This window comes from Lampetra planeri, unplaced genomic scaffold, assembly GCF_965212315.1.
Source record: "Lampetra planeri unplaced genomic scaffold, kcLamPlan1.2.h2 scaffold_774, whole genome shotgun sequence".
In the NCBI taxonomy this organism is placed as follows: Eukaryota; Metazoa; Chordata; class Hyperoartia; order Petromyzontiformes; family Petromyzontidae; genus Lampetra; species Lampetra planeri.
Window position 1 is genome coordinate 26,536 of NW_027615596.1, and position 12,255 is coordinate 38,790.

Consider the following 12,255-nt stretch of genomic DNA (forward strand, 5'->3'; position numbering starts at 1 on the left):
CACATCGGTGTCTATGTAAGTGGTGAATAAATGATGAAATTAAAATATGCATCTTCAGATGACAATAATGTGGTGTGTCCCATGTGTGCTCAGTTTGTCTAGTTATACTTACTTATACCACTTTTTTGAGTCACTGCATCGATCCACTCCAACCTATCTATGTATAGTCTTATTTACAGCACCCTTCAAAAACATTATAGAGCTGGATTTGTTTTGAGCTCTCTGAGCCGTTGGAAGGTTCAGATGAGATTACATTGGTAAGATTTGTTTTACAGGATGTCAGCTGGACGCATCGTTATCAGATTCTGTAGAGCATAGAGGGATTCTTTGTAGACCCCCCCTCTGAAGTGGAGAAGCAGATTTGTGGTCAGTGCAAAAGCTTGAAACAAGCACGGAATCTACAAGTAGCAGAGTTGTCTCGACTGGAAGAACGCTTGTTCTAACAGTCAAACCCTGAGGACCCGTGTTTGTCTTCATAGTGTTCACACATTGTTCTGCTGTAACTCTAAACCTCAGGAGGATTTGTAAACAATATAGGAGAGTGTGTGTGTGTACGTGTGTGCGTGTGTAGTTCAGTCTATATACACAGTACCTAATTAGTAGAGGCCCAAGCAGACATCCCGAAAGCGACTTTTTTTTTTTTTTTCATTTTTCACTCTCTGATACTTTCTGTTAAGTTTAAATTGAGAGCATTCAAGGACAGACGTCTTTGAGTTACAAGTGTCCTTTTAAATGTGTTTCTTCTTTAACAAAACAGACATCTGACGCACAACATGCAGCAGAAATATACATTCATTTGCCCAACATTCCTGTGGCGTAAAATCATTCCGTGGAACGTTTAAAGTCCCTGAAGTTTGACCTCAGGTGACTCACTCTCTTTCCAACGGGTGCAGTGTTGAAACCTGCCACCACATTGCAGGTGACAGGCGCTGCAGGCGCCGATGCCGCTGGAATATCTCAATCGTCTGTCTTGCACATCAGCTCACAGTTTGGCTGATACATTGGAGAATGCATCCACCCTAGAAGAAGACGCACAAAAAAAGACAGTCCCAATTGTGGATTTTCTTACAAAATCTGTAGCTTTTCTCTGTAAATCATCACCCATCGGTCAGTAATGGGTTTTTTTAGGTAATATGGGGTAATAATCCGTGCAAGAGGGAATATTTGTAATCAAGAAAGATAAAGAAAAATGACCTAAAAAGTGGTTTAATAATATTTGTTTCCTGTAGACAAAGACAGAAAACACATTCATTTACATAAACAATTACTTCCCAATGCTGTGGAGCTTCACAAAATAAATGTTTTGATTTCTATTGTATAAGCACGGCGACACACATCTCAACAAGAAACCTTGACGACAATGATCTGCTTGAATACATATGCAAATGGTGTTTAATCAAACTTTTTAATTCACTATCAGAATAACAATACGGCACGTTATTATATGAATACTTTTAATTATGGCAATGATGGGGCGCCGTCTATTCAGCGGTCATGCTCCAACGCAGCAGAAGGAGTTTGGATGAAACAGCATCTCAGGGAAACACAGAGCAGGAAGAGAATGAACTTGAAGAAAATCCTTTGTGTGCACCTCTTTGAGAGGCTGATTCATGTTGCACACAGAGGCTTGATATGCTGCATGTCCTGTCTTTGCCAGCAGGGGGCAGCCTCACTGACGTACTATTTATGAATTCGTAAAAGTCGACAATCGGTCAGACTTTTGTTTAGGATAGAACTTTAGAAGATCAGACCAAGATCAGCTGTATGTTTTACACTTTATATCATATGTATATTTTGGATATTTTACAGTTTAAATGTTGAAATGTGTTCATGGCAGAATGACTTCAGTTGATCGTGTCTGTTTTTGGGTCCATGTCCTGGTGTCCTCAGAGAGCAGTGGGCTCTATTTGAGATTTGTTTGTGAACACCGTGTCCCCGTTCATTGGGTTTCAGCCTTTTTTCCTCAACTTTTCTTCTTCGTCTCAGTCTCGTCTCCTGCTTTCCCTCTGCAACCTCCATCTCCTATCCACAGATGAGAGTTATTATCCTCTTACACCGTCCATCCCCTGCCCTCTCGCTCACTGAATTCCTCTTGTGCTTCTGCTCTCAGTTCTCTTTATAAATTTCTCACTCTCAGCTTTGCACACCCCCCACCTCTCCGCTGCTTTTCATTTTTTCTCCTGTTTGCCTTTCTGCCTCACTCCATCTCTCTCTTTCCTCCCAATCTTCCCTATAATGAGAGGCAGATGTTGACTCTGGCGGACTTCCGTTCAGGGAGCAGATCGACCTCACCGGTGATCTCCAGTCACATGAGCAAAATGGCCAACAAAATGCGCCCCTGCCACCAGTTAAATTTTCAGCTCTAGTGATTTTGGTGGAAAAGCAATTAGGATTTGGAATTAGTGTTCAAATTAAAGAGGAATTAAACAGACTCAGTGATTAACCCCTTCAGGCATGGATGCTCCTCTTTGGATATGTGAGGCGGTATCATGATATCACGCACCGACGTGTGATCCGACATTGAGCTGATTATTTACTGATACCATAGCTTTATGTGTTTCCTTGAATGAAGCAGGGTACGCCCTGGACAGGTCGCTACTTCATCCCCGGGATAACATGAGCACACATTTCACACCTGTGGGGAATTTAGAGGGGCCAATTAGCCTATGACATGATTGGGTTTTTTTATAAGAGTGAGCAGGCCAGAGAACCCACGCAGACTCATGCAAACTCCAGCCCAGCCAGGACGGAGACACCTGGGACTGCTCAGGACAAGAGGCTGGAACACAACCGACGCAGCCCCTCTGCTGTGATCGGAGAGCATCAAGTCCAAAAGTCCAAGGGACGTCTTGAGTTTGACTCGAATGAGGTTGCTGCACCAGGACTTCTATTTTTCGAAAATCACCGAAAATATAGGTCAAGGCGAGGCGGTGCAAAGTGCTGCCATCAGTACAACCACCAGTCTTCCTCCTTCTCTGCTTCGTTATATCTCTTTCACCCTTCAGCGCCTACATCCTGGTCTCCCCTCCTTTTAAGTTGTTCTCCACTTACGCTGTCATCTCATTCAAGCATGTTAGAGCCTCAGCCATCTCTTAACTCTGCTGCCCGCGTCCTTCGAGCTGAGCTGTTTTTTTTTTTTTTTTTATTTCTCTCAGCGGGCGCGGGAGCTGCACGGCTGCCTGATGTAGAGTGACATTTTCACAGAGGCCTGTGAGAGAAGTGAGGCGATCTCTGCTCTTTCCAGCACAAAGTGTTCCCTAATTGCCTGGTCACATTTGTGAGCCCCTGCTGACAAACTGTGCAAATCAATAATTCTACTCAGGAAAGATGCAGGGGACAAAGGCTCCTTCACCCCGATACGTGCTGCAAGACACACACGCACGTAGACAGTGCTCACACACACCTGTAGCTAACACAGATGTACTTACAATCACCCTTCTATTTTCAATTTGTTCAAAAAACAGAAATCATCACCAAGAGCTCGACTTCAGAGGACATCTCATCCACTTACATTAGTTCACCTCCCCTGCACCCTATGTTACCCAGAGCAGGGACTTTCCCCCCCAAAAGGGAGGTGAGTCCCTGTAATGGGAGTGTGCAGAGCACTTACTGCCCCCACAACATGAGGAATACCTGACACACACACACACACACACACACACACCCATCTCTCTGCGCTCGACATTAAATGGCAGTGTTTATCGGTGATTCTAAGACAAATAGGGGAGAGAGCGGCGAAGCTTTAAGGGCAGCCAGTGTGCTGCTGAAGGCTGTAATAATGGGTGGTGGAAATGGCAGAGGACCCAGTGCTGCTCATTACTAAATGGACTTTGCAGAGGTGGACACTTTCCCCACTAGCTGGGCTATGTAGAGGACAAAACAGCCTGTTTTTGTTCTCGGCTGTGTAATGGCGTTCGCTTCGAAAAGTTTCTCGCCAAATAATACAGAATGTCACGGCAATTTGCAAAGTCTGACTGACTTTTTCTTCTGTTTTTAAATGAGCTTGTTCCTCTTTGATATTTGCTGCAAATTCATTAATTTCCCCTCTATGTGTGGGTGGGAGGGGCTTTGAAAAACACATTTTGGTGTTTCAATAAATCCCAGCTTTCTTCTTCCTTCGTCTTTTTCTAGTAAATTGGTCTCCTGTAATATCCTTATCCTTATTTTCACGCCGCTCAGAGTCTAACTTTTTTTTTCTCCGCAGGCTCGTCTGTGATGCAAGTGACAGCCAGTGACTCGGACGACTCCACCACGGCTAATGGCATGGTTCGCTACCGCATCCTGTCACAGACGCCCCACAGCCCCATCCCCAACATGTTCACCATCAACAGCGAGACTGGAGACATCGTCACCGTGGCAGCTGGCCTAGACAGAGAGGTAAGTTCCTGAACAAAGAAATTCCCCTCCGTCATTCTTCATTACTCGCCAGCATCTGCTGGTTGGACGCTATTAGCTTCAATCCATTTTTATGGACTTGTGGGGATGTACTTTCCATAACCAAAGGATATTTCGGACGGCTGTGAAGTCATGTTTTGACACTCCCATTACTTGTCTTTGGTCACCCAATAGGCATAATCTCGGTGAGACATCGGTCTAACCTCGCCGTTAGATCAATGTTGATTTTTCCCCTTTTTCAGAATATGACACAAATACAGAGCAGCTGGAGGAAAGGCAACATGTCTTAAATTGGTGGCTTCAGACCTTCTCCCACAAGTCATAAGTTACTCATGTATGAACCACCAACTCCACTAAATCATTCATTATTTCACATGGCATTTCTGCCAAGACAAGGACCCACAACACACACACACACACACACACACACACACACACACAGCTGTGGCTTTTCTGAAGAAAAAAGCAAGAACCCCCTGGAACAAAGCATCTGTGGACCCAGGTCCTCTCAGAGTGGAAGTGTTACTGTATGTTCAATCCTGTGTCCCAGTCGCACAACATTTTTATTTATGTAGCAACAAATCACAGCAGGTTATCTTAGAGCACGTTCATAGCTGGTAGAGACCACAATTTAAAAATGTCGGCCTGGAACAACATCGGCAGAAGCAGACTGAAATCCAAAACACATCACAATTGACATTATTATCATTCATCTGGACAAACAAATCCAAAAACATTTAGGTTTTGCAGATTTTTTTCTTTTTTATCAGATGATATACAATTTTAATCATGAATATTTACACACTAACTGTAATTTAATTACCCATTTGTCTCCAGTAATGTAACTCATGTCCCACAGTTATGTGAGTACGTTGTCCTTTAACGACAAAATTCCACTTGGTCATAATTTAGCGACGTATACGTAAGTATATTTTCCATCAAATTCAATTCCAATTCAGTTCCTTTTAGCAAAAAGACAGCAGGAACATTATGAGCGTTCAGCTCTTAATACAATACAATACAATCATTTGCCCCGCTGTCTGTCAGGGTATGGCTGTAATGATGAGGTACGATCTGATGTTTCTCTCAGGGCGTCGACAGGTTTAATGGCCCAATCAAACGCCTCTCTGCCGATGAGGTCACAGTTCTTCTCCTCTTTGTTCCTTTTGCTGTGGTTGTTCACCGGCCCACACACCATCTCCGTCTTCCCTCTTCCGTCTTATTCCCCTAACGAGTAGGGTCACGCAGGGTTGACTCGCGTTTATCCCGCGCCTCCTTCAAGTGACTGTAGGGAAGAAGTGTTCCATGGCCCATTGTCTTGCCGCCTTCCCTCACACGCGTGCACACTCGAGCAAAACTCCAAATCTCTCACTGCTCCAGAAGATGCGACAAAATCAGAGAAACATCTAAATTCATACGCCATCATTACGACTACAATCTCACCCTTGTAACTTAGTTGGCTGATTTTATTAGCAGCATAAAAGCACAGTTGAGTGTATCTCAATGTTTATGTCTGTGTCTCACTTGTCCCTATTGGCACTAAACCCAGCCAGGCAACACTTTGGTAATTAGAGGTGGATCTTACAAACACTTTAAGTGAATATAGTTTGAGAATAAGTAGGTTTAAAGTATAAAGAACAAAGCCAGGGATTCGACAGAAAAAGAATACGTCACATCAGTGCTGGGTCTTCATCCAAACTTTGTGTGGAGCTGGCATGGCATGATACGTTTGTGGAACAAATGAATGCAGTGAATGCGAGCCAGCTCTGCGTCCTTGTTTTGAGCTCGGCCCGTGCGGCAGCGATAGCAGCTGATGTGAGTGAGGGAGAGCTCATTAATCTGGACACGTCAAGCCAAGCTGTGTCCCACCTGCCTCTGATCCTCACACTCAAACTGGGACACACCTGGGAGTGCACCCACCTGCTGTCAAGGTCATCAACACAAACACTCAAACACGTCGGCATGCACCCCCCCCCCCACCCCCCCCCGCAAACACCTATGCAGGACACATATTGCGTTTATTCTCATCTTTTCTCTCCCATCTCACACGCTTCAGCTCGTCCAAATAGAATATTCATGTGCTAATTACCAGGTGAAGCGGGTACTCCCGTGTTGGTGGGACGAGGGGCGCATGCAGGTTGGCCTGGTTATCACTTACCTCTGACACCACTGAATGTCAATTATGCTTCCACCTGCACCACCTCTGCTTCCCCTGACCTCAAATGCCTCCACATGTTCCACCCCACAGACTAACAAGTCGGGCTGAGACATTTAACGGGTTCAGGTTTTATATCTAAACCTACGTTCAGGAATCATACTGAGAATCAGGATCGTCTACATTTCTGAAGAAGTGCTGCAGATCAGGGTGTAAAAGAATTATATTAGATGGAAAACATCTGATGTGTGAGTCATGAGACATCTCTCATGGTTCTGAAACGTCATATAATCTGCACCAAATGACAGTAGAAAATATCCTGGAAAATTGGGATGTAACCACAGTGAGTGACAGATTGTTCTTGACCTGAGACCTCCTTAATTTCTGAATTGGCAGTAGCTTTTACCATTTGATATCTCAGTAGAATATGGCCATGGCGCACGCTGGCTGTCAGCGTGCTATAAAGATGTCCGCGTGCCACAGCTGGTGAGGATGTTCTGCCTTTGTGCCCTCTCTTGGTGGCAGCGGCTGCATTGGCACTGGAGCTGCTGTCTTTCATTACCCAGGGCTGTTTCAATCTCCCATGCGCCCCGGACTGGAGCTGTGTGATGTGCCATGATGTGCCGTGGCGCTTCACCAGGCTGTCCACTGGGTGGAAGCCAGCAGTCTTGTCTGGGTTGCCTCAAGGACATGAGTCCCCACAACCTGGCTCTATTTAGTGTGTTCAGATCCCAACATGAGAATCAGGCTGAGAGCCGACACGCTAAATTGGGCCCAAAGCTTCATTGTCTTCAAGAGTTATGTTAAGTTGCTCCACAGCAGCCGAGCTCCAGGAGCCAAACAGCAAATCAGGATTGTGAGCTGGTTGCTGAGTGAACAGTATTGATGCATGTAGGTGGATGCTGACTGCTTGTAGCCACGACTAAATCAGAAAATGGCCATTGTTTGCATCTTGGTGGTATTGACCTCGACCATCTTTAATCCTGAGGAGAGATGGAGGCTTTGTGCTCTTGTTTGAAACAATTTTGTCAAACCTTTTTCATAAATTGTGATTTTTCTGTTTTGCTCATACATTTGTTCCCCCCTTTCAGTAGCTCAGGGATAAAGGTCTGTAGAATACGTACATATGTTTGAGGGTTGCTGGAGCTTTATGGTGTATCCATAGTTTTTTTTTTTCTCCTCTGGTAAGAGAGGAAATATCCGACCGTATTTGTATTGCTCCTCGATGATATGACCTCACAATGCAACTCCTGAGTGAGACAAGGAGCCTGAGCAACATGCTGGACATTTTGTCCTTCTGAAATATGTCGCTTGGATGTAAAAAAGAAAAAAGAATTTATTATCCTGTCAAAAGGAAAGACTAAGCACCACCTAACTGACTGTACATCACCCATCTAGACACCTTCAATCAGAGTGTTAGTGGTCTGCTGCATCTGGGATGTGTGTACTGCCCTGTGTGTAACGAGACGCAACACCTTTGTTCACAAAGAGAATTATCTCGATCTCTGTATCTCAGTGTGTCTGTTTTCTTCTGTTTTTTTTAGTCTTGACCTCCTTGTTTTACCAGGGGGTCAGACATGAACCAGGTATCTTGTTTTTATTCTGTCATGTGTCATTGTCTGCATTTTTGTTCGTCTATTGAAAGCGCTCCTGTCTACACTCTCTGAATACAATGTTCATCATGCTCTGCTCGTAATCAATCATGACCGTTGTATTGTAAAGCTCAGCTGGACAATTAACTTATTATCTTGCCAGTGTGTTTTTACTTTATAGTATAGTACAATAGTACCCATACATCATGAATCCAGTGTGTGACCATCAGCCCTTTGTATTAATGGAGGCATGTAGAAATGGGACGGAAAAGGCTGTCGCCTGCAGTGCAGCACCCACTGTTCTCTATGAAACCCCCACCTGAGAGAGCATCACCGCACAGGGTGAGAGGGCTCCACCATGAAGGTGGAAATAAAACACCTCCACTTATTTTTGGGAATAAAGTCTAAGTCAAATATACTGTATATGCGTGATATACATCATAGATGAAATTACAGTCCCCTCAACACACAAACGGTACAAAAAAAGTACAAATAGTTCCTAAATTAAACTAATACTACCTGTAATATAAATAGTGCAATACATTAAAAAATAACTGGATAAATATACTAACTACATTAACTAACTTTAACCATACCATTAAGTGGGAAAGAACAAGACAGACATAAAGCAGACAACAGATAAATAAGTGAACGCAAAACTAGAAAATAACTGCTAGATACCGTTTGTCTGTTTCTACTGTTCCATGTAGGTGTAGCTGTCGCGTAAGCATCCCCTCCTGCCATCCTAAAACAAGAGCAAGCAAAGGATGCTAGGCCCCTGTTAACATGTTGATGGCGTATCCACCTCTGGGATCACCGGCAGGAGATCAAGTCGACTGCGGTGTGGACACATGTGCTGCTTATGATGTGTATGGGAGGCACGGAAAACAGAATCTAAAGTAGAGAGTAACTTATTTCCTTCAATTTAAGTGTTACACAATGATATAATGACGCAATGATACACAATGTATGGTCAGAATTATCCTTGACAGAGATCTGTGGTATCTGCGGCTCCCGTTTTAGACACTTCTTTTATGTATGAGCAGCATTGCAACAGAAACATATTCCATTGAACATGTTTGGGGAAGAAGGGCTTTTATTGAGCTAATCCAAACCAACTAGACTGGAAGCAGCAGTGAGAGTCACTGCCACAAAGGGTCGCTGAGGGTAGTGGAGAGGGTGTTGTAAAAGAAAGTGGTGGCTGGTAGCCACGAGTGTTTGCGCCTTCTGAGACAAATTGTACGGGACAAGCTAATGACTCTGGCCAGCAAGATCCTGGCAGGCCGGAGCGAAATCCCACAAAGGAAACAAATCTCAGTCTCATCTGGCCTTTCCCTTGTAGAGTGGCCCTTAACAGCAGACTCAGCTCACAGCCAGAATTCATTCATTTTCACATCTGGAATGTGTATCGTGTCCGCCTAGACTTCTCCCACCTTGTCCTCGCTAACAGAGTCTCACCTAATCCATTTTGTGTACTAAACTACAAGAGCCAAAGATTTTCCACCTGTCCTGTCATCTGCCCGGGTTGCTGAGTAACACTGAAACCAGCTTTCCTTCTCTATCTCCAGCTTCCTGTATGGCAAACGACCTAAAATAGTCAGCGTGAGAGAGGAATTGGGTTCGATTGTCAGTAGTTCTCTGTGTACAGCTGTTTGTGTGGCCTTTCCAGGTTTCCAGCTTCCACATATTAAGCCTGTGGGCTTAAGGGCAGTGGAGGGATGCTGCTGATGATCGTGAGACAAGCCAGCACTGAAGTCCAGTCTAAAAGAGATATTTTCGGCTCAGCACCTATGCAGCGCTCATTAGAGAGCTGTTTTGCCCAACCAGTTGAGGACAGTGGCTGAGTGTGTGTTTGGTGTGTACTTTGTGTGTGTGAGGGTCCTGCCTGTTCCCCCACAATGCTCTCAGTGTTATCAGTGTGTATGTGCCCACCAGAAGGGCCGTAAACAGCCAGCTGAGTCATAAAATCCTGCCGGGCAGCCCCGTTCTGTGTGAGAGCTCCACCTGCTGGCTTGTGTCCCTCCACCTGGTCCATCCAATCTCAGGACTGTTACATCCTGCTGCTTTTTTCTTTTTTTTTTTGTGGATTGAAGTATGTGACCATATCTAATGAGTCTGCAGAGAGAAATAATCTGTCTGAAGTGCTCTATGAAAGGTGGATTGATTTTTCATTATGACTCCAATAAAGGGCAGCCAGTATTGACTTTTCATTAATAGGATTGTTTTGGTGCAGATTAACATGTCGGCACACTTCGTAATGACTTGGAGAGATGCTAAACGACTCCATCTGGGGGCGTTTTAAACTGGTTTCGGCGGCATGATTGATCTAACAAACAACCGGCACGTCATTCCCCCGGCTGAAGAAATCGTGTGGGTGAAAGGAGATAGAGAGATACCAAAGAGATTTGCTGAAAGGCAGAGGGAACGAGAGAGACAGACAGATAGAGAATAGACGCAGCAACAGAGATGTGATAAGAATGCTATAAGAAAGATAGCAGGAGATCAAAAGAGGCAACGAGTCTGCGATACAAAGAACATACAATAAACCAACAGAGAAAAAGAAGAAAGTTACAACACAAAGAAATGAAACAGGAAGGTGAAGGCATCAGAGATAGAAGCAGACCTGGTTTGTCCTTGTTGCTCCTGGCAGCGGCTGACATCAGTGACACTTGTCTTTGAGACCAAATGACCCCAAGGTAAATAGGAGAAAATTAGCTTAGGATCACTGATGGGACAAAGCAGTCGGCTCTGATGACCTGTCCTTGACAGTCATCCTCTGTCAGTCCTGACACAGTGGACACTTGAGCCAAATGGATTCATCTGAAGAGAAAGAGAGCACGAAGCTGAGAGGTTTGAGCCTGAGGAACGCTGATGTCCTGGTACGGACGGAGCTTTCAGCACCATGGACAGCGAGCGTGCATCAGCACCACACAGGGAACGCACACCCTCACACCACCGCCACGGTGGCAGGTTGGCGATCTGGATGATGGCTGACGTTCCAAACAGATGCTGCTCGGCACGATGAGCTTCATGTGTAATATTCCAGGAACATTCTGTCTGTGAGTGAAAACTACATCTATGATTGATTTCAGTTTGTGCCGTAGAAGTGGACCAAAACTTCATCTTCATTTGTGATGGAGGAGCATCGCTCATGCTGTCTGTGGTTGTCAGCGCAGTCCACACATCATCAGTGTGTGTCCATACACACTCTGATGATGTGAAGGTCCTGAAGTTGAATGAATATTTTACACTGAATCAAGCTGAGACTTAGGGAAAAGTATTTTTGGGTGAAACAACCGATGACTTTATGACTTTGTTCTGCTTCTAATTCACTTCCTGATGAGAGCTGCAGCAACGACATGAGAAGACATGTTGCTGTGGTTGATACATTCACTGTCACGTGTGTGAGAGAGAGAGAGCGTATGAGTGGTGTGTTCGAGCCACAAAGAGTTCCAGCAAACCAAAGTTATGCTGCATAGAGGTTCGTAGATTTACCAATCCACTCAGAGATTGATGGAGGATGAATCCAAATTGTCCTGTCTCTCTTCCTCTCCCCACAGAAAGTCTCCCAGTACAACCATCATTGTCCAGGCCACCGACATGGAGGGAAACTAAAACTTTGGTTTGTCCAACACAGCTACCCCGCCCTGATCTCCATCACAGACATCAACGACAATCCTCCAGAACTGACCGTCAGAACGGTGAGTCTCCTGCAGAAACCCTGAAACTCCATTACTGTTTGGATCATGCTAATGTGCCTCTTGAACTGATGAGCCACAAATAAAACAACTGTCATGACGGTGGTTGCAAAGACCAATCCTGCTTTCACGCTGCTACTGAAATGTTGAGACGATAGGAGTGCAAAAATGAAATAATAACGTGGTGAGACGGAGAAGGCGATGAGAGTGAGGACTGTGACTGAAATGGACTTTGAATCATTTTCCGTGATGGGAGGGCTTGTGCTCCGTCTCCGGCCTCCAGTGGCCATAGTTTTGTCTGCAGACATCTGGCCCTGGTCCCTGACACCACACTGTTTTGACAGGAGGGCACGCTGGAGCTGCTGGCCCACTTCCACGTGTGTGTGTGTGTGTGTGTGTGTGTGTGTGTGTGTTT

General features: G+C 44.9%; 1 protein-coding gene across 1 annotated transcript in view; it reads left to right on the forward strand.

Moving 5' to 3' along the window:
* The window catches only part of LOC144741910 (cadherin-4-like), a gene marked incomplete at its 3' end in the record, with an annotated part of 33,064 nt that extends 20,847 nt beyond the window's left edge, over positions 1 to 12,217 (forward strand). Inside the window, exons 5-7 of the mRNA XM_078624407.1 lie at positions 4,205 to 4,377; positions 11,703 to 11,843; positions 12,185 to 12,217. Coding sequence (XP_078480533.1) covers positions 4,205 to 4,377; positions 11,703 to 11,843; positions 12,185 to 12,217 — 347 coding nt within the window. The remainder of the gene's footprint in view (positions 1 to 4,204; positions 4,378 to 11,702; positions 11,844 to 12,184) is intronic.
* Between the last annotated feature and the right edge of the window lie 38 nt (positions 12,218 to 12,255).